General features: G+C 40.9%; 1 protein-coding gene across 1 annotated transcript; it reads left to right on the top strand.

Annotated features, from left to right (window-relative positions):
* Positions 1-3,048: 3,048 nt before the first annotated feature.
* Positions 3,049-19,372, top strand: cygb2 (cytoglobin 2). Its single transcript, XM_060918650.1, has 3 exons — positions 3,049-3,393; positions 15,057-15,288; positions 15,380-19,372. Exons 1-3 carry the CDS (start codon positions 3,242-3,244, stop codon positions 15,542-15,544), a joined length of 549 nt encoding a protein of 182 aa, XP_060774633.1. The 5' UTR covers positions 3,049-3,241; the 3' UTR covers positions 15,545-19,372.
* Positions 19,373-22,679: the final 3,307 nt, after the last annotated feature.

Consider the following 22,679-nt stretch of genomic DNA (forward strand, 5'->3'; position numbering starts at 1 on the left):
TTAGAGATAGGGTGAGAAGCACAGTCACTCGGGAGGAGCTCGGAGTAGAGCCGCTGCTCCTCCACATCGAGAGGAATCTGCTGAGGTGGCTCGGGCATCTCTTTCGGATGCCTCCTGGACGCCTCCCTGGGGAGGTGTTCCAGGCATGTCACCCCGGGAGGAGGCCCCAGGGAGACCCAGGACACGCTGGAGGGACTATGTCTCTCGGCTGGCCTGGGAACGCCTCGGTGTTCTTCCTGAGGAGCTGGCCGAGGTGTCTGGGGAAAGGGAAGTTTGGGCTTCCATGCTTAGACTGCTGCCTCCGCGACCCGGCCCTGGATAAAGCGGAAGAAGACGAGACGAGACCCAATTCTCCTCAACACTGATTTTTTCTCCTGACACATCCCAACCTGTGAAGGTAAAGTCTAAGGGTCCGATCCCACAACACTGAGGACTATAACTCCAACTAGGACTATACCGATACCTGAATTTAGTTCCAGTCTGGAGCAGAAACACCACGACTCTAATCCCAGTTGGTTCTGACACTCAGGGAAATAAATGCATGTATCTTAGGAATAGTCATGGAAGTTTTATTCCAAGTAGTAGCACATTATTCCGCATCATACTGTACAGCCTGGACTTCAAAACAACCCATGTACACACTCTGGTGGTTGATAAAATACACATAGGTGAAGGATTACAGAAATATACAAAATATGGATTTTAATACAGATGCTGCATCACAGATGCTAATAATTTCTGGATTGGTCATGGACGTTTCAGTATATTACAGATTGGTTACTGATTTCACATGATGCATCAAAAATTAAGAAGTCTAAAACAGTTAAATGTTTGGACTACCGAAGGTCATAATTAAAACATTTTACTTGCATTTATATATTTATTAATTTACGATTGATATTTCACATGGTGGCACGGTGGTGTAGTGGTTAGCGCTGTCGCCTCACAGCAAGAAGGTCCGGGTTCGAGCCCCGTGGCCGGCGAGGGCCTTTCTGTGCGGAGTTTGCATGTTCTCCCCGTGTCCGCGTGGGTTTCCTCCGGGTGCTCCGGTTTCCCCCACAGTCCAAAGACATGCAGGTTAGGTTAACTGGTGACTCTAAATTGAGCGTAGGTGTGAATGTGAGTGTGAATGGTTGTCTGTGTCTATGTGTCAGCCCTGTGATGACCTGGCGACTTGTCCAGGGTGTACCCTGCCTTTCGCCCGTAGTCAGCTGGGATAGGCTCCAGCTTGCCTGCGACCCTGTAGAACAGGATAAAGCGGCCACAGATAATGAGATGAGATATTTCACATATCCGTGAATAAAAGATTCATGTTTTGTATTAGATTTTTTAATTTTCCGTGAATCCGTGTTCCGTGACTTCATGACGCAACAAAGATGTTCAGCAAAAACAGCACGTGCTCAGACAACGTCACATGGAAACAATGATCTGATTGGTCAGATGTTTTATCAGATCAGGTCCAGGCCTGGAAAAATGGCTACAGAAGTAATCTCACCGATACGGATACGGATAAACCCAGGGCTATAGGGATCATTATCGGTCTGGTGTGAGCACCGACCACATAAACTACAGGGCACTGATTTATTTATAGTTATCATTGTATAGTTATAGTTGTAGTTTTTGGTATTGTGGGACTGGGCCTTAAGATATGCTCTATTTCCGAGACACTGGGACATCTCCGGATATTGCGCTAACTTCCTAATTCTGTCTTGTAGATCACATTAAAGGGTAAAATTGTAAAACAGCAGGTATCAGGTATCAGTTATGAAGTGATTTGGATTGCTTATTTGTGATCCAATTCATTCGTTCGTTTGTTCTTTCATCTGCAGTAAACACTTTATCCTGGTCATGGTGATTCTGGAGCCAATCCCAGGAACGCTGGGAGTTAGGTGGGAATACACTCTGGATGGAATCATAGTCCATCATATGGCAAAACACACACATGCAAAATCCGACAAAAACCAGAATGCTTTTGGGAGATGGAAAGAAACTGGAGATCCCTGAGGAACCAAACATCAGGAGAACATGTGAGCTCAGGATCGAATCAGGGACGAGAACAAATCATACCTCGGATTATGAATCACATGGTGTATCGTACGGATTAATTAAGTGGCCTCTTACTATTATCTCATCTCATCTCATTATCTCTAGCCACTTTATCCTTCTACAGGGTCGCAGGCAAGCTGGAGCCTATCCCAGCTGACTACGGGCGAAAGGTGGGGTTCACCCTGGACAAGTCGCCAGGTCATCACAGGGCTGACACATAGACACAGACAACCATTCACACTCACATTCACACCTACGCTCAATTTACAGTCACCAGTTAACCTAACCTGCATGTCTTTGGACTGTGGGGGAAACCGGAGCACCCGGAGGAAACCCACGCGGACACGGGGAGAACATGCAAACTCCACACAGAAAGGCCCTCGCCGGCCCCGGGGCTCAAACCCAGGACCTTCTTGCTGTGAGGCGACAGCGCTAACCACTATACCACCGTGCCGTCCCTCTTACTACTATTATTATTATTATTATTATTAGATCATCATTGCATTTGTGTGTGTGCTTCTCCGCTTCATCCTCGTCATATTTGCCAGTGTGACTTTTTCCCCCAAAGGAAGCAACACAGTTCCGTAGTGTAATTTACAGCTTCCCTGAAGAGAGACAGAGCGCAATGGTGTTGACGAAGAACAGAAAGCGGAAAGGGTTGTTGGGCAACACAGGAATTCTCTCTCACCCTCCCCATCTCTCTCTCTCTCTCTCTCTCTCTCTCTCTCTCTCTCACGCCCACTCATCTCTCTCCTCCTCCTCCTCTGTATCTCGGCTCTTCACAGAGCCTCAACTTCAGAGCGGCGACAACATCTGCGTGAGAGCACACGCGAGAGACAGACAGACAGACAGACAGAGAGAGAGTCTGAGAGGCTTTTTAGAGCATCAGTCAGGAAAACAAGATACACAGATAGACAGGGACGTAAGAAGCAAGGCGGTTTGTGTATGTGTGTATGTGTGTGTGTGTGTATGAATGCGAGTGTGTAGTTGTGTGTGAGCGTCCGAGGGCACGCTGCCTCCCCGAGGGGGTCGCGAGGGGCGAGGGCTGAGAGGAGGGTGGCTCAACGCGCTCTGCTCTCTCGCCCTGCGCTTCTGCTGCCCCCTCCGCCGCTCCTCGCCACCCCCTGTGCCGCTCCTCTGCCCCTCTCCGCCCGCCCCGCAGCCACTCCTCTACCCCCCCTCCCCGCCGTGGTGTATGTGCAGCATGGAGCCTGAACGTGACGTGGCCGAGCCGGAGCGGAGAGAGCGCGCCGAGCCTCTGAGTGGCATAGAGCGCACTGTCGTGCAGGATACCTGGGCGCGAGTGTACGAGAGCTGCGAGGACGTGGGCGTGGCTGTGCTCGTCAGGTACGCCCACCTTTCTCACACACCTCTCACATGTTTAGCTTTTTAGCATTTCTTGAGTCGGATTTTTTTACAGCTTTATTCATCTTGCACAACTTACACACACACACACACATGCTTAAATTTTAATTAATTGCTCTAAAGATCTGATTTGTCGTATTACACAATTTAGAATCTGCACATCTTTATCAGCGCAACTCTTCATTTAGTCTTATTTCTGTTTCTCTTTTCAGCCCTTAAAGAAATCAGTTAAGACAAAAGAACTAAACTGGAATCTTCCATAAATTTCATTTGCATTCATCATGAACAAGGAGCTGAAACTGAGCGGCGAGATCTCCTCAATGAGTACACAAGCTGAAATTGACTCTTTACGATTGAGGAGATAATAAATTAAACGGCCTATCAGAAGGCGAATACGCGAATTTGCGTCCCGCGCACTGCTTTGCCCGTGTCTGGTGTATATTATTTTGTTTTTCCATACACGCTTGTCTAAATTATGTGTTTTTTTCCCGATAATGAATACTGCATGTGGATCTAATAAATGAGTAACGATGTAATAAACGAGTGCGGCTTTAATTTAAATTCCTTAAACATTTTGTTTCAAATTATTTCATCACATTTTGTCAAAATGTCTCATCAGGAATTTTTAAAGTGGTCAGGAATCTAACGTGCATCTGCCACGTCACTGTGCGTCCTGAGTTCTGTCAGGAATAAATCAGTCCGGGTCATGATGCTGCATGAAAATAATCAACGACAGAGTGGTGTCATTAAGCAGAGCCCTGTTATCACCCTGGAGTTGATTATTTTCCGATAACTGCACATGCCTGGAGTGTTTTATAGCAGTTTAACAAAAAACAATTATAACTTTCTATTCATGCATCATAATTTTTATCCATTCATAGTTACACTTCCTGTTGTGGAAGGTCCTTGAAACAGGTTAGTTCCTGTTCTCGCTTATGTTAGAGCAGCTATGATGATCAGTCATTCCCTCACCAGCTGTTCTTTTCTCTAACGAAGTTAATAAAACAACAACAACAACCGTAAAGTGTAAACAAGTCTATGATGTCGGAAAGGTTAAAGTTACCTCGGACCGTTACAAAGCGCTGACACTGGAGACTCCTTCCGTAATTATTCCAGAATCGTTCCTGTGAATGAGCTGTTGCTATGGAAACAATAATGAGTGCATTAATACAAACCTGTGATTTGGAGCTGCACTACTATCAGAGCAGCTGTTCTAGAGAATTAATCAACACCTTCCTTCTGACCAATCAGGATCCAGAATCCATGGTGACTTTAGCTTCGTGTCAGAGATGAAAAGAAATTCCATATCAGTGTTTCTCCTCACAGCACGGTCTCCTGAAATAGTTTAGCTGAGGTGGACCGGCGCCGCTGACTATGTTGGTGCCATCACACGTTTTCTGTCAGCTCTCTAAAGTGTGTGTGTGTGTGTGTGTGTGTGTGAGAGAGAGATTTGGGAATGCATTGTGTCTTACATTCTTTTTAACACTCACCTGACTGAATTTGTCATGGGTAGGCAGAGAACACACACACACACACACACACACACACACACAAACCTCTTTCCAAGAACTAGAAATGAATAAAGAGAAGAGAAAATCCTGCTTGTTTACTCACGTATCAGGGAAGGATTGCATTTCTGGCACTGGATGAATTTGTCGGTATCTTTGGACCCGAGCTGATCTGCACCAGCACAAGGACGTGTCTGTTTCCTGAGTCGACAACCGAAAAGTGCTGTGTTCCAGCAAAACAATAGGGAGGTGTTTATTTTTTGAGAACTATGAAACTATTAAGAAGTAAGAACAATCAGGACAAGTGCTTTCAAAATTTCTAACTTTCCAAGAAAGTGCAGAATGACGTCGTGATTTTTTTTAAACCCGTCAACCAATCAGGTTGCAAGTTGGTGGCTCAAATGAGAAAAAAAAAAACATGGAGGATGAAGTGATGATCTCATTAATGAGCAAATATGAGGAGGTTTATGACACGCTGAATGGAACGTATTTTATTTCTGATATCCCAAGTAAAAATAAAACGTGTGTATTTTCAGTAAATGATGTGAGGACAGGATGTAACTTGGGATAAAGGTACAGTACATGACTTGCATTAAAGATACAATATGTAACTTGCATTAAAGCTACAGTAAGTAACTTACATTTAAGTGACTATGTAACTCGGGATATCACTACAGTACCATGATTTGCGTAAAAGATACAGTATGTAACTCGTGTTAAAGGTACAGTACATGTGTTAAAGCTAGAGTAAGCATTTACATGACAGGATGTGACTTGGGATATCACTACGGTACATGACTTGCGTTAAAGGTACAGTAAATAACTTGCGTTTAAGTGACAGTATGTAACTTGGGATATCACTACAGTACACGACTTGTGTTAAAGTTATAGTATGTAAGTTGCATTAAAGGTACAGTACATGACTTGTGTTACAGTATGTAACTTGTATTAAAGCTACAGTAAGTAACTTGCATTTAGGTGACAATATGTAACTTGCAATTCCTTGACTTGCATTAAAGATACAGTACAGCACGTAACTTATGTTTAGGTGACAGGACATAACTTGCATCAAAGGTACAGTACATGACTTCAGTTAAAGCTACAGTATGTAACTTGCATTAAAGTGACAACATGTGACCAGGACATCAGTTGTGCGAAAGGTGAAGTTTGCAATTTAATAATGGTACAGTATGTAACATGATATTAAAGCTGCAGTATGTAACTTGTGTCATCAGATTATTGATGTAGAAAACAAGTCAGTATTAGAATAATATATTGAGGTCTGTAAGGTAATTAATTCGCTGGACAGTGCACGCGTGCACACAGCTCTCAGTGAGTGAAACCCAGAAGACTCGTTAAACTAGAATTCTTCAGGTTACCAGGACAACAGATCAGAACAACGGTGTGATTTTGGGTTAGAGGTGATAAACAAATCCCTGTAGCTTCTCTACTGTGTGTGTGTGTGTGTGTTATCTGAGGATAGCAGTAGCCTATATTGGCCATCTGAGGTGTTTTGTATCCGTCATGTTGTTCCAGTCGTCCTGTAATGTGTATGTGTGATGTGTCTTGGAAGCTCAGAGCTCTGAGATTCGATCCCTTAAGTACAGAGGTGTTAAAATCATCTCTCAGATCTACAACTTCAGCCTTTTCCTGCACTAATAACACTAAAGTGGAGTTTGGTACCGATCCAAATCTCTCCTGGATATGTCTTGGACTAGAATTCTTAAAATTCTTGAAAAAAAGAACAAACAAACAAACAAACAAACAAACAAACAAACAAACCCTGATCTAATTATCTAATGACAGAGTTGCTCATTTTGCTGCTGATTTTAGCAGACGATAGATATTTGGCTCGTGATCCTATTTCACACATTTTTTTTTTTTGGAAATGATTAAACTGGCAAGCGTGTCCTGTTATTGCTCTTGCCTGAAAAAAAAAAACATATTAATGCTGTATTAAACACTTAACGAAGATAAAATCATGGATGAGCACCAAAGTGTAAAGCGTATACAGATGTTGTTATTGTTCAAGCAACAGTCTCGCTGAAACAGTACTACAGTTAGCGAGACAATCAGTGAACACGGCAAATGATACATTTACCATCAATATAACTTCTGATGTAAAATATAAAAGATCATCAGATGAAGAAGGGAATCCGGAAAGCACCGGAACGTATAACTCGTGAGTGTGGCTTTTTCTGATTATTTATTTATTTATTTATTTATTTATTTATTTATTTGGCCATATTGTGTTCAAAATTTCATTTACTCATTATTAATTTATTAATTATTAAACTGTTCTATAAAAGCAATATCGCATGATTATGAGTGTGTGTGTGTGTGTGTGTGTGTGCTGAATAGCGCAAGTATTGTAGTATAGACTCACCGGCCACTTTATTAGGAACACATCCGCCAACATCAGCATAATGCAAAAAAATTCAAAATTAATGCAGATACAAATCAAGAGCTTCAGTTAATGTTCACTCTGTTCAAACACCAGAATGGAAAAAACTGTGATCTCACAGTGAAGTGTGACTTTCTTTCACTGTGCCATGCGTGTTGGTTTGACCCAGATGAGTATTTTTGGTTTGAGTATTTCAGAAACTGTCGATCCCCTGGAGTTTACACAGAATGGTACAAAAATAAAAAAACACATTGAGTGAGTGAGGGTGGAAACAAATGCCTTGTTGATAAGAGAGGTCAGAAGAAAATGGACAGATTTGGGGTGGTTCGAGCTTTTTTGCCAGGTAGGATATACCGTAGTAACTCATATAATCACTCTTTACAACTGTGGTGAGCAGAAAAGCATCTCAGCATGCAGCAGAAAACAGAAGAACACGCTGGGTTGCAGCCAAGAACAGGGATCTAAGAATCGACAATAAGTTCCTATTAAAGGAGAACTGAAGTCATTTTTAAACTTGCTTTATTTCTTAATTAACGTGTTATTCAATTACGTTTTCGGTTTTAGTAACCTTATATCGTGACTCGTATTGGCAACTAATTGCAATGAAATATTATACTTATCGGCCTATTCGGTTTTTAGCCGTGTTGAATTTAGTTCGTTTGGTCCACGGCAGGCGTCACTTATCCGCGCGATCTTCACGAGACTTGTGCGAGACTTCGAAACGTGAAGAGTCAGCCAGGTGTCAGTGCCGCCATTTTGAAAACTGTTTTCCAAACGAAATATTGCACAAAAACGAGTTTAAATGACGATTACTGCTTACTTTTTTCAAACTTTCCTGATTGCTATCAAAACAAAGAAAACTTCCGGCTTGATTACGTCAGCATTCAAACGAGGGCGCGCGCGTCTTTTGACAACGTTGGCAGATGTTGGTCACTTTCCCTTTGTCCAAAATCGCTCCCTACTCACTATATAGGGCACTATATAGCGAGGACACCATTTTGTAGTGCTGTCCGAAACCTTAGTGAGGATTATTTACACCCTATATAGTGCACTCAAAGTATCCCACAATGCATCACGAAAAGTAGTGTACAACGATGGTCACTAACCAAAGCAATATATCCCATCATGCATTGCGGTCACGCTGAAAGAAATCAAATTAAAAGTCTCAAATGTGATTTAATAAAAGGCAGCGGCAAAGAAGAAAGAAAAGTATTCAGCCTTGATTTAAACAGAACTGAAAGCTGCAGGTACTGTGTATTGATTAATGTTGGAAATGCGCTCAGTATAATATGGATTTATCACAAAAACACGTGCATGTGTTTATTATTTTGAAAACCCGCCAGCCGACTGATCTGGCACGTTTTAATTGTGCGACAATAATGATGTAAATACCAGCGTGACGGACAAGTGTCCAAAAGTGTTTTTTTCATTTTACCAATGAGATCACTGTATAGTCCTCTATATAGTAATTCCCTATATAGGGAGTAGTGAACGAGTGAGTGATTTCGGACACAGGGTTTCATTTCTGGTGTACGTTTTATTTCCGTCCTACGATGTCTTACACAGGTCTCAACGAATCTCGTTTACGGCCATTGCTTTGACATATGGACTGATATATTACAGAGCATATTTCACACACTCAGAACTCGCTATAGCAGCGACAAAATAGCGATCAAAAATGCATTCCAATATTTAATAAAATGAGATAAATAGAATTTTGATGATAAAAAATTTGCCTTCAGTTCTCCTTTAAAGTGGCCGGTGAGTGTAGATAGTTAACTACTATTTTCACTCATGTCATAGCAGCTGTAAACATTAACTTGTTTTTTTTTTCTCTTGAAGTTAATAAGACAAAAAAAAAAGTGGCTTGTCATGTTTCCTGAGAAGCCGCAAAGCGTAAACACGTCTGTCCAGAAAACTTGGAAAGTGTTACACTGGAGACTCCTTCCACTAATGTTCAAGAAATGTTTCCGAGCAGAAATCTTCACCTTATAGGTTTTTCTTTGTTAAACAACAAGATGTGCTATATAAGTCCCTGTGAACGAGCTGTTACTCTAGAAACGATAACATATTCGAAGGAGCGTGTTAATATAAACCCGTGATTTATGACGTATAACTGAGAACAAATCCAATCCAACCCAAGATCTTTTTTTTTGTGTGTGAGTTTTTCCTGTTTCAGGTCTGTTGGGTGTCGTGTCTTGGAGGTCCATGATATCACATATGCATGGACATAGTACAGGGGAAAGAGCTAGGCATCAATGTTTAGATGTTCTCAGAAGAGCCGAGTCTTCAGGCATTTGAGGTTGTAAGGGGAAAAAAAGCTGTCGTCAAATGTAACCCCAAAATTCCTGTGTGGATTTGATGTTATCCATGATGGTGATCCTTCCAGGATTGGGAAATGTTCTTCAGCCTTCATTTTCTTTAAAAATTGAAAAGGTCCAATGCCTTTCCAAAGCCACAGACACTAAAAACTCACATCTCTATCTTTGGTTCTCTGCCTTTCTAACTAATTAAAGAGTCCCGATTTGGCTCTGCAGCGTGAAGTCATTTAAATTCATTGCTGCAAGCATAAAGGATGATATGATAGCTCGACTAATAAGATCTTAAGGAAGGAGTCATCAATTTTTAATTTCGCGAGTACATTTCCACCCGCAGGCAAATGCCATCATGAAGTCTCATTTCATTTATAATGAGAGTTAACATGGGCCAGAGGCATGCTAACAATATTCAAGTCAAGAAACTCAAGAAAGCATTGCTCTCATGGGAGGTAAACAGACAGTATGACCAAATCTAAAGTTATTACACAAGTCTGGTAGTTATTTTTCACATCGCTTCCCAGCACTAACGCTTTACCTCTAACTTACAACCCCGATTCCAAAAAAGTTGGGACAAAGTACAAATTGTAAATAGAAACGGAATGCAATAATTTACAAATCTCAAAAACTGATATTGTATTCACAATAGAACATAGACAACATATCAGATGTCGAAAGTGAGACATTTTGACATTTCATGCCAAATATTGGCTCATTTGAAATTTCATGACAGCAACACATCTCAAAAAAGTTGGGACAGGGGCAATAAGAGGCTGGAAAAGTTAAAGGTACAAAAAAGGAACAGCTGGAGGACCAAATTGCAACTCATTAGGTCAATTGGCAATAGGTCATTAACATGACTGGGTATAAAAAGAGCATCTCGGAGTGGCAGCGGCTCTCAGAAGTAAAGATGGGAAGAGGATCACCAATCCCCCTAATTCTGCACCGACAAATAGTGGAGCAATATCAGAAAGGAGTTCGACAGTGTAAAATTGCAAAGAGTTTGAACATATCATCATCTACAGTGCATAATATCATCAAAAGATTCAGAGAATCTGGAAGAATCTCTGTGCGTAAGGGTCAAGGCCGGAAAACCATACTGGGTGCCTGTGATCTTCGGGCCCTTAGACGGCACTGCATCATATACAGGCATGCTTCTGTATTGGAAATCACAAAATGGGCTCAGGAATATTTCCAGAGAACATTATCTGTGAACACAATTCACCGTGCCATCCGCCGTTGCCAGCTAAAACTCTATAGTTCAAAGAAGAAGCCATATCTAAACATGATCCAGAAGCGCAGACGTCTTCTCTGGGCCAAGGCTCATTTAAAATGGACTGTGGCAAAGTGGAAAACTGTTCTGTGGTCAGACGAATCAAAATTTGAAGTTCTTTATGGAAATCAGGGACGCCGTGTCATTCGGACTAAAGAGGAGAAGGACGACCCAAGTTGTTATCAGCGCTCAGTTCAGAAGCCTGCATCTCTGATGGTATGGGGTTGCATTAGTGCGTGTGGCATGGGCAGCTTACACATCTGGAAAGACACCATCAATGCTGAAAGGTATATCCAGGTTCTAGAGCAACATGTGCTCCCATCCAGATGACGTCTCTTTCAGGGAAGACCTTGCATTTTCCAACATGACAATGCCAAACCACATACTGCATCAATTACAGCATCATGGCTGCGTAGAAGAAGGGTCCGGGTACTGAACTGGCCAGCCTGCAGTCCAGATCTTTCACCCATAGAAAACATTTGGCGCATCATAAAACGGAAGATACGACAAAAAAGACCTAAGACAGTTGAGCAACTAGAATCCTACATTAGACAAGAATGGGTTAACATTCCTATCCCTAAACTTGAGCAACTTGTCTCCTCAGTCCCCAGACGTTTACAGACTGTTGTAAAGAGAAAAGGGGATGTCTCACAGTGGTAAACATGGCCTTGTCCCAACTTTTTTGAGATGTGTTGTTGTCATGAAATTTAAAATCACCTAATTTTTCTCTTTAAATGATACATTTTCTCAGTTTAAACATTTGATATGTCATCTATGTTCTATTCTGAATAAAATATGGAATTTTGAAACTTCCACATCATTGCATTCCGTTTTTATTTACAATTTGTACTTTGTCCCAACTTTTTTGGAATCGGGGTTGTCGTGTTGTGGTCAAGGCCACCTAAACTGAGACCAACTCATGACCAAGGCCAAGACTTTGAGAGGTTGAGATCAAGTCAAGACCAAGACCAAAGTGGATTAAGACCAAGACCTTGAGGGGAAGGACACTCCTTCCATAATGTTAAATGAACATCTCCTAACAGAACACTTCACAAGATCAACAATTATACATTATTCTTTCTTAAATACCAACAGACAGTGTAGCTCATATGGTGTTTCAAGACCCTGTGAAAGAGAAATAATCAACACATTCTGACCAATCAGAATCCAGAATTCAACAAAGGTGTGATATAAAAGTCTTTATTACCTGCTAGCACTGGGCTGACGTGTTTTCTGAGCGTTACATGTGGACTGGAGATTTGTTTTTTTAAACAGATGGGTAAAAACTACATCTTCAAACTAGGATGCTTGGTAGAGTCCATACCTTCACCAAGGCATATATTATCAACATCAAAATCAAATCACTTGATCCTGGAATAATACTAAAGCTGTCCACCAAAGTTCATCCAAATCTATTTCCTACTTTTTGAGTTACATTGGGAACAGACAAAAAAAAAATCCTGGCTCTGCATACATACATATCCAGATTTGCATCAAAATCTAATCAGTTGTTCCTTGGCCCTTTCCTCCAATTTTCTTCCAAATCTGTTCACTACTTTTTGAGTTACGTTGGGAACAAACAAACAAACAAACAGAGGCGACAACATAACCTTGTTCAACAAAGTTGGCGGAGGTAAAAATACCGTATACATGTACATAAGGATGGAAGATTAATCATAAATGCCACTCATTGAAGTGAAATCAGGCTAAGCACAGCAAATGGAACAACTTTGCTTTTGGAAATGGTGTTTCTTGTATTCTCCATTATCTACATTAATAACTAAATGAAATTGAGGTTAAAGTCATACTGCTTTCCACACCAGCACCTTAAAGCAGCACCGGTTCATGGATTTCATCAAGGCTTTATGAATCTGTCCTCCAGATTCGTGAAGAATCTCCTAAATTGAATGTTTTTCATGACATGACGTGGTGTACTCGACAAAGAGGTCTCTCAAACCTTGGCTGTAGGCCAGCTCGGTTTCATGGAGGTTCCTAAAGTTGAGGCATGTTTAGATGACACTTAAAATAACTTCCTACATAAACACTGGTTCAGGAAAAGGAGGTCAGTTTGGGGTTGGTGTAAACTCCATTTACTGGACTTTGAAAGGCTTTGCAATTGGCATGATTGGTATAAACATATACATTCCTCCGGGATTTCTTTTGTCAAAGAGTCTTTAAAGCGTACCACTTTAACACATCCAATCCCAGATTCGCTTATGTTAGCAACATGGAAAGTCAATCTCCGAAAAGCCATTGTTAATACGATGTGGCCTTAATAGCCGTGCGCTTCCTGCTTCGTGTTTCCATTCGATAAAAGTGTATTAATTAGAGTCTCGACGTGGGATGAAAGTGAATCCGGGCGGTTATTTCTGAAGGGAGCAGAACACACTGTGCTGAATCTCAAGCAGAAACAGGGTTACACAATTTGTGCTTTATTAGTCCAGTTCCCGCTCAACGTGCTTATTATGGGATGTTCATAATCAACACTGAGGCGTTCTGGCAGGCAGAGACACTGAGTGAAATATTGGCAGAGGGGTATCTCTCTCTCTCTCTCTCTCTCTCTCCGTCTCTGTGCACCTGCCTCTCATTTTCCCTGCTGTGACTTAATGACATCCTTCTTGTCAGAGCATCAAAACCACTTCAGATCTGCAGTGCAATCATCCAGCACATTCGCCTCCTTCCCTTCTTCTCTCTTCCTCTAGCTGACACTCTTCCTTACCCCCTGTCTTTATCCCTCCATCATCTGAGTGGTCCTCCTTTCAGACGCCTTCTTCCGTCCATCGCAACTGCATGCACATGTCCGTGAGTTTATATTTGATGGAGTGTTTCTCCGGTACTTCTCAACATTTCCTTTTTCAGAATCAGGCTATACATTCTAAAGCTATACATTCCATACAGTCTTCTGGGGGAACCTTTAAATATTACAAGTAGAGCTTTCTCTGTGAGAAAAGGTTCAGAACACTTTTTTTCTGGAAGCTGTGAACATTAATTGTCCAATGGACCCTTCAAGAACCCCTGAAAAACCTTCTTTATTTGTCAGAATATGTGGTACTTCGGTACCCCTTGACACTCCCATTTTTAAGAAGGAGAGGATAATCTAGCTACTTGCTCCATCCTTTGGCTGTCCATCTGGAGAACCATTAAAGATAATGTAGATCCATACAACAAAGTGTTTCCCTATTTGGAAGGGTTCCAAGTAGAAGAACCCTTACTTATCCTTAGAACCCTTTTTTGTTGTTGTTGTTGTTGTTGTTGCTGTCTCCAGTACTTCATGAAGATTTGCTTCATCATAAGGAGTCTCTCAAGGAGTCTGGAACCCTTAAAGACCCCTTAAAGAACCCCTTTTTCCATTTATTGAAGGGTCTCTGCTACATTTCCTCTTCAGAAGAAGACTCAAATCTATAAATTTTTTTTTAGTTGTATGGTTCTTAATGGTTCTGTGTAGAACAAAAGGAACTTCCCATCAGAAAGAGTCTCAAAAAATGTAGAAACATTTTTTGGAAGATAAGAACCCTTAATTACTCAATCAACTCTTAAAGAACCCCTGAAGATCCCTTTTTTCTATTTTCTGGAGCGTCTGGAGTTCATTACTTTCAAAGATTTCCTTTTTCATTATTTAATTCATAAGTTCTTGGGTGAAAAAGGGTTCTATGTAGAACCAACAACAATGTGTTTTTCTATCAGGTTTGAAATAGGGATATTTTTGGAAGGTAACCCATAATTGTCCAATGAACCCTTAAAAACCCCTGAAGAACCCTTTTAGTATCCACTGGAATTTCACTGGTACGTCAATACATATGTACTCCATACATTCTCCTGTCGTTCCTCTGAGGAACTCTTAGCGTTTCTGTGCAGAACTCTACAACAGAGTGTTTTCCTATCAGAAAGGGTTCCAAGCAGGAACATATCTGGGATGTACAATAAAGACCCTTTTAAAGAACCATTTTTTGCAGAGAGTGTATGTATGAAGTCTTTAGTACAAACACCAAATTATTGCTCCTTAGTTTCTTCTTAAGATCTAGAACCTGTCAGAAGATTAACATTTAGCTTCGTGCATGCTTTTCTTGCTTAAACTGGACAAGTCAAATTCCTACATATCCCACTGATGAAATCTCAGAATTTGTCTGACCTTCTTTCTTCTCCAGGTTCTTTGTGAACTTCCCATCAGCAAAGCAGTACTTCAGTCAGTTTCAAGACATGGAGGACCCAGAGGAGATGGAGAGGAGCTCCCAGTTGAGGAAGCACGCGTGCCGTGTCATGAACGCCATCAACACAGTAGTGGAGAACCTCCACGATCCGGAGAAGGTCTCGTCTGTGTTGGAGCTGGTGGGGAAAGCCCATGCCGTCAAGCACAAAGTGGAACCCATGTACTTTAAGGTACAAAGCAGTAACCTGACCTTCATGAATATTCAGGTCATGTTATAAGATGCTCAGAAAATCAAACTTCTCAACTTCTTTTCCTCCTCAGATTCTAAGTGGCGTGATCCTTGAGGTTCTCTCCGAAGACTTGGGTGACTGTTTCACCGATGAGGTGCAGATGGCCTGGACCAAACTGATGGCGCTGCTCTACTGGCACATCACTGGAGCATACCAAGAGGTGGGCTGGGTCAAACTCTCCAGCTCAGCCGTCTGAGAACCAGCCCAGAACACACACTGCCACGCATGGTACACTGCCCTGCCTCATGGTGAATATTCTGAAAAGGAAAGACAAGTCATTGTCATAGAAAAAGACTGGTTTTATCCAAACATACACTCACTCCATCATCGTTTACTCCGGCACCTTCTTTATCGCATTGTGTCTTTATTGAAACCAAGCAAAGTTCTTTATATTTTGGAAATGGGGTTTGGAACAGAGAGAATAGAACATATTCTATAGACGAATCTTCTGTAAATGCATCATTTATTTTTATCCTCCTTTTATTTTAATTTCTGTTTTGATGTAAATTAATTAAGGAACATTTATATCTTACCAACTATTCATTTATGCCAGTAAGTGACCAAAAAAAAACCCTCAAAATGTCATTCCACTGACCGCAATAAAAGGCATATGAATTTAAATATTCTCAATTTCATGCAAATTGAGAATTGTCTGAGAAAAACAGTTCCATCTCGCACCTAAATGGTTCTTCAGTTGTTCCTCCGATGGAACTCTACAACAGAAAAGAGCCTTTAAAGAACCCTTTTGAATATTTGCTGGAGTGTACTTCCCAACATGAATCTAAACACTCCATCTATTCCTTGATATGTCCCTCAGGGGGAAAGAACCCTTAATGGTTCTATGTAAAACACTACAACAAGTTTTTCTCTTTTCCAATCAGAACAGATTGATAGTAGAACCCTTTTGCAAGCTAAGAACACTTAATTATCCAATGAACCATTACAGAATCCTTTTTTCTATTTGCTGAAGTGACTTGGTTAGTTAAATCAGTCCTGTCATTTCATTTTTCAGAAGACCCTCATCGATATAGTCGATATGTTCTTCGGTTGTCCCTCAGGGAGAACCCTGAGAGGATATACATACGGTAGAATCCATCAACAAAGTGTTTTCCTTTTAGAAAAGAAAGTTAAGGAGAACACTGTAATCCAGATACCACAGATTCCTTGATTTGTCCAAAATAGGGTGATGATGATGATGGGGCTCCAAGTAGAACCCTTTTTCCAAGCTAGAAACCTTTATTTATTTATCCAAGGAACTCCTGAAGAGCCTTTTTTTCCTGATTTGATCAAGTGTCTCAAATCCTTCAGTGCCTCCTGACCTTTCGTTTTTCATGAGGCTCTAATCTACAGTATATACTTGACATGTTCTTTGGTTTTTCCCAATGAGAGGGCCCTTAGAGGGGACACACTGTAAGTAAAATCCCACAACAAGTGTTTTCCTATCAGTAAGGGTTCTGAGAACTCTGAAACATTCGGTAAGCCTTTAAAGAACCTTCAGTACTTTGGTACTTTGGAAAGAATCCCAAATGTTTAGAAATTTTGAACCATTCAAGTGATCTGTTGGAATCCAGTTAACTGATTAATTAATTAAGCAAATTAACAACCATTTTTAACCCATCTTTACCAAGGGGTGCCAATAATTTTGGTATTGACTGTACATAGTGAAGCGCCAAATCCACATGGTTGCTTCTCGATTCAGTTCTCTACTCTGACAACCTATATTTAATGTCCGATCAACACGTTCAGGATCCATGAAGCATTTTCTGTGGACAAGATTTGAGATACTGAAGTACAAAAAAGAAAAGCGAATCAGGCCACGGCTACAAAATGTAATGTTGTGACATTGGTTACTTGTTGCTTGCTCGTGTGTGTGGGGTTTAACAGTGTGTTCATTTCACCCTGGAATTATGGTAATTATAAGGTTATCGGTTTATAGCATCGTACACAACGGAAAAATTGATAGCTGAAGCGCAGTGAAAGCTAGCAGTGAGCGAAACCACATTTTGAAAGAAAGTAGACGACATTATTGAGTGTGAGGTGACAAAGTGATAGAGACAGTTTGACAGACATGGACAGAAATAAATCCTGATATTAAATTCATTACCCCATGGCGATTCTTTCAACCGTGAAATGTCCGAGCTTTCAGAAAATTCCATTGGGTAATTATAGTTCTGCAAAGTCAAACACTTGTAATTATCATAATTTACCATAATTACAGTGAGCGCACTGTGTGTGTGTGTGTGTGTGTGTGTGTGTGTGTGTGTGTGTGTGTGTATCACACAGGTACTGCATATCCTAAGTAGCCACCAATATTGTATACCAGTCATTCTGAATTCACACACACACACACACACACACACACACACACACACACACACACACACACTACAATGAGACTGCACAGTATGGCTTCTGACTGTCCGAATGTTGTGTTCAAAATATGAGCATGCTCACTATCCCCTACACTTGTGAATCATGAGCACTATGTAGCACACTAATAATATACATAACATAAATATCTCAACAGCATCAAGGTACTGTGGATGTGTCCCAAGTTGCACATCATGTTCACTACATAGGGCACATAAACATGTCTGAACATCATCAACATCAGGGTCCTGAACTATTCACTGCATAGGGCAGATAAACTCCAGTGCCATCTCAAACATTTCACCATCTACCTACCGTAATGTGGATGTGTCCCAACCCACGTCATATTCCCTACATAGGGCACATAAACTCAAAAAAAGATGAGTGAGCATTATGAGTTCATTGTAATTCGTGATCCAATCCACCAAACTTATTCACTATATAGAAGACTTAAACTCCATCATCAAGACCAACCCAAATGCTTAACTATCTGTCTAATGGGGACGTGTCCCAAACCACATCACATATTCACTATATAGGGCAGTTAAGATATAAAAGCGCGTCCACACCATCCCAAACGTCCCATCCTGTATCTGATGTCGATGTGTCCTCAATCACATAGTGTGTGTAAATACTACAACATGCTGTACATAACATCAATCCACTGTGGATGTGTTCTAAACCACACGCCGTGCTCACTATATGGTAGAAGAGTATGTATATACCACAAGAGTCACATATTGTCCCTTTTACTTACACACACACATACACACATTTATGCCATGTCCCAAATGGCACATTATGCACTCCTGTCCTTCTCCAAGCCCACACTTTAGGAAAAATGGGTTTTAAAAATCATGCATTTTTTGAGACGTAGCATGAGAACATTTAATTGTTTGGGGGTTTTTTTTTCCATTTTTAAGCTAATGTAAGCTAACCTGACAGGATTTCCGAAAAGATTCTGTGGTAATATTTGTAAAGTTTCATCATCTACTGCTAAAACTAGCTAGTTTTCGAGCTAACATAAGCTAGCTAGCAAATTAGCTAAAAATTAAAATACGATAAGCCGTACTGCTGACGCTAACTAGCTGGCTAGCTTACATTAGCTAATCTGAGAGAATTTTAAAGTCAAATTTAAACTCCTTTGAATTAAATGTGTGGGGAAAGTCTTTCACGCTAACACTGGCTAGCACTTTGATTTCTGAAAGGATAGCTGTCGTGCCGAGTCGAGTGTTATCGCTAAGCGGTTTCGGTAAGAGAGTGCTGGTGAGTCGACATGACTCGGGAACGAGGACCTCAAGACTGAAGTGTGCCATTTGGGACAGGCCCTTAGTTTCAATAGTAGAGCAATAAACACTTAACCTAGAGGATCGACTGTTCTACTGATATGTGTGTGTGTGTGTGTGTGTGTGTGTGTGTGTGTGTGTGTGTGTGTGTGTGTGTGTGTGTGTGTGTGCGCGCTCTAGTATTCGGTTAACATCAATGATGTGTAATGTGAGCCATTCCGTGTTGCTTCCTGTTGCTTTCCTGTGTGTGTGTGTGTGTGTGTGGTGGGGGGTTACAACTGATGTTTGTCTCCATAGTGAGCTTCTCCTGACAGCTGGTTTATTAAACACCTCCATTCATCCATAACTCACTAAATGGCAACGTACTGTTCGCTCCTGCTCTCTTTCTCCATCTCTCTGTCCCTCTTTCATCCTCATATCTTTCTCTCTCATTCCATCCATCCTGCTATCCTTTTCATCTGTATCTCTCTCTCTCCTGTCTCAGTGTCTCTTTTTCTGTATCTCTCTCACTCTTTCTTGCTTTGTCTCAGTGTCCTTGTCTCTCCCTTTTTCTCTCTCCCTTTTTCTGTCTCTCTCGTTCTGTCTCTCTATCATTTGTCTCACTTTCTGTCTCTCTCCATATCTCCCACACTCTCGTGCTTTGTCTTTCTCTCTCCCTCTTCTGTCTCAGTGTCTTTTTCCTTTTCTGTATCTCTCTCACTCTTTCTTGCTTTGTCTCATTGTCTTTGTCTCTCCCTTTTCCTGTCTCTCTCCATTTTTCTCTCTCTCCATCTCTCTCACACTCTCTTGTGCTTTGTCTCTCTTTCTCATTCTCACTGTTTCTCTCTCTCTCTCTCTCTCTCTCTCTCTCTCTCCTGTCTCAGTGTCTCTTTTTCTTTATCTCTCACTCTTTCTTGCTTTGTCTCTCTCTCTCTCATTCTCACTCTCTCACTTTGCCTCAGTTTCTCTCTCGCTCTCCCTTTTCCTGTCTCTCTCTGTCTCTCTCTATCATTTGTCCCAGTTTCTGTCTCTCTCTCTGTCTCTCATAGTCTCTTGTGCTCTCTCTCTCTCTCGGCATTTTTCTGTCTCTAACATTTGTCTCAGTTTCTGTCTCTCTCGCTATCTCACTCACTCTCTCTTGTGCTTTGTGTCTCTCTTTTTTCTCTTTTGGTCTCTCAATATTTGGATCTCTCACTCTCGTTCTCACTCTCTCATTTTGTCTCAGTGTCTCTCACTCTGCATTTTTCTGTCTTTCTCTGTTGTTGATCTCAATTTATGTCTGTCTCTCTATTTTTCTCACGCTCTCTTGTGCTTTGTGTCTCTCTTCTCTTTTTCTCTCTCAGTGTGTCTCTCTATATTTGGATCTCTCTCTCTCTCTCCTTCTGTGTCCTGTGTTCCCCTGACAGATGTTTCCATTAGCTGGCTGTTGCCCACCTGCAGGGCTCGAGGCCTGTCTCTGTGAAACATCCTGTGCCAGGTTTTACTGTCATTTTACACACACACACACACACACACACACACACACACACAAACTTTCAGCCTCATACTCTGTACTCTCGATGTTCCCTCGTGAGCAAGTTCTCTTCTTTTCAAAGCTTGGACTTTATATTTTTCTACATATGTGAACAAAAATGTTTATCAATGTCCTGGAATATTTAAATATGGATTAAAATGTTGTTTAGGATTCTCTTTGTAGATACACCGCTAATGTCTGAATGTTTGACGGGGTGGTGGCTAGTGCTAATGAAAAACTAGTGAATGAGATGATCTAAAGTCGACTATATGAATAAAGCTCTCATGTCCAGCTGTGTTTGTGGTGATGAGTTCTTTCTGGAGCGAGCTCTCGCTCTGTATGCATCAGACACAGGTTTGAGTTACTGTTAGTTCCTAATACAAATAAAATGTCAAATCATGTAAAATAATAATAATAATAATAATAAATCACTGACTCATATAACAAATGAGAGACTAAACCGTTTCCTGTAACCTGAATAAAATAATCCAGACACTGAAATGAATGATGAACTCGTAATAAATGACTAACACATGTGATTACTCATTTTATTCTGATTATGCGGTGATTATGTCATGACGCTTTTCACTTATGAGTCCTTTAAAGTAATAGTTTGTCATTTTTAGCGTCTTTTTATGACAGAAAGGCAAATTGCAAACCAAGTATGACATATGAGTTGCCTTTTAAATCATCTAAGCCTCAACGCTCCGCCCACAGAACATGATATGTTTTGTATACTTTTCTGGCCACAAGCTTCAGAATCGTGGTTTGTTTGTTTTTCGGTACAGTAATCCCTGTACTGAAACCATGTCCGACATGTAACTCACCTACCTCAGCCTTCGAAGTTTCTTCCATGGGCCACAGAGCTTCTGATATCTTTCAGACACTTTTCTGGCCACAAGCTTCAGAATCTTGAAGATTCTCAATCTCCACTCCTCCATGCACTGATTTTCAGTGTGAAAACAAACTTTTGAACAACACAGTGACGCTTAGCTTTTGGAATCAAGATATCACTCAAAAAAAAGAAAGTTCTTTTGTGTTCAAAATTATACTAGAGAGTTTTATTTACGAGAAAATGTCACGTTTACCGAGCAGTTCCGTGGAAGAGTTTGTGGTTGGTGCCTCGTCCTGTGAAGTAGGTGGTTCTTGGCAGCATTTATTGGACAAATTGTTCCAGACACCCTAAAGAATGCAAGACTATATTTAAAAGTAAAATAGCAAAGCTGAGCAGTTCTGTTTCGCTCGGAGGTGGAGTTAAATTACTGGCCAGACAATGTGCATCAGCTGGAGCTTTCTGAATCCACAGGCAAGTAGTGATGCCTCTCGGTTGTGATTGGTAGGATGCTGTTGATTGAGATCATTTGTGCTTTTTCACAAACAAACAAACAAACAAACAAACACAAAATAATCACACAGTGCCAGTGAAGCCTGTGTTATTGTACTCAGCCCTCCTCCTGACTTGATCTCCATGTGACCTGCTGCACATCTTCGCCTAATTGCTGACTGAAGCGTTCTCTGGATGCACAGATTATCCCTGGTCCTATTTATAGTTTAAGCACATGGACAAAAATAATCTTGCATGTCTTACACTGACACTTTGACTTAGGCTTGGAGAAATCTTCATGTAATCAGAGCTGCACGGCCATTTCACTGCACGCTGCACACCCACTATCATCATGATCCGCGGAATGTCTTGGAAAATGGGAATATATTTATATCATCAAAGCTACAAGCTATAAATGAACTAGCATGAATCAGACCGTGTCCATGAATTTATTTTATTTTATTTTATTATTGCAGGGTAAATGGGTAGAAAGTTCAGTAGCTTCAATAGATTTAAAGAATATACCTCGTATTTTAGTCTGTAAGATAAATCTGTGTATATATAGTATAGGATACTTATTCGTATGATCTAATTATGAGTGTTATGCTAATGTTATCCGATAAGCATGTAGCGCTAAATATGAAAAAAATGGGAAAATCATCAGTTTATTAACTGTAATATGAGTTAAAATTTAACTATAATATACTACCTACAATCCCCGGCCACTTTAAAATTGAACCACAATAAAACTTCTTGTTGTTGATTATCCCTGTTCTTGGCTGCAGGAGTGGAACCCGATGTGTTCTTCTGTTTTCTGTTGCATGCTGAGATGCTTTTCTGCTCACCACGGTTGTAAAGA

This window comes from Neoarius graeffei, chromosome 4 (genome assembly GCF_027579695.1).
Source record: "Neoarius graeffei isolate fNeoGra1 chromosome 4, fNeoGra1.pri, whole genome shotgun sequence".
NCBI classification, from domain to species: Eukaryota; Metazoa; Chordata; class Actinopteri; order Siluriformes; family Ariidae; genus Neoarius; species Neoarius graeffei.

Excerpts from the sequence above, each read along its gene's own strand:
- cygb2 (XM_060918650.1), top strand. The coding sequence starts at position 3,242 with ATGTGCAGCATGGAGCCTGAACGTGACGTGGCCGAGCCGGAGCGGAGA. Across the intron at positions 3,394-15,056 it reads GGCGTGGCTGTGCTCGTCAG|GTTCTTTGTGAACTTCCCAT; the intron begins GTACGCCCACCT and ends TTTCTTCTCCAG. Across the intron at positions 15,289-15,379 it reads TGGAACCCATGTACTTTAAG|ATTCTAAGTGGCGTGATCCT; the intron begins GTACAAAGCAGT and ends TTTCCTCCTCAG.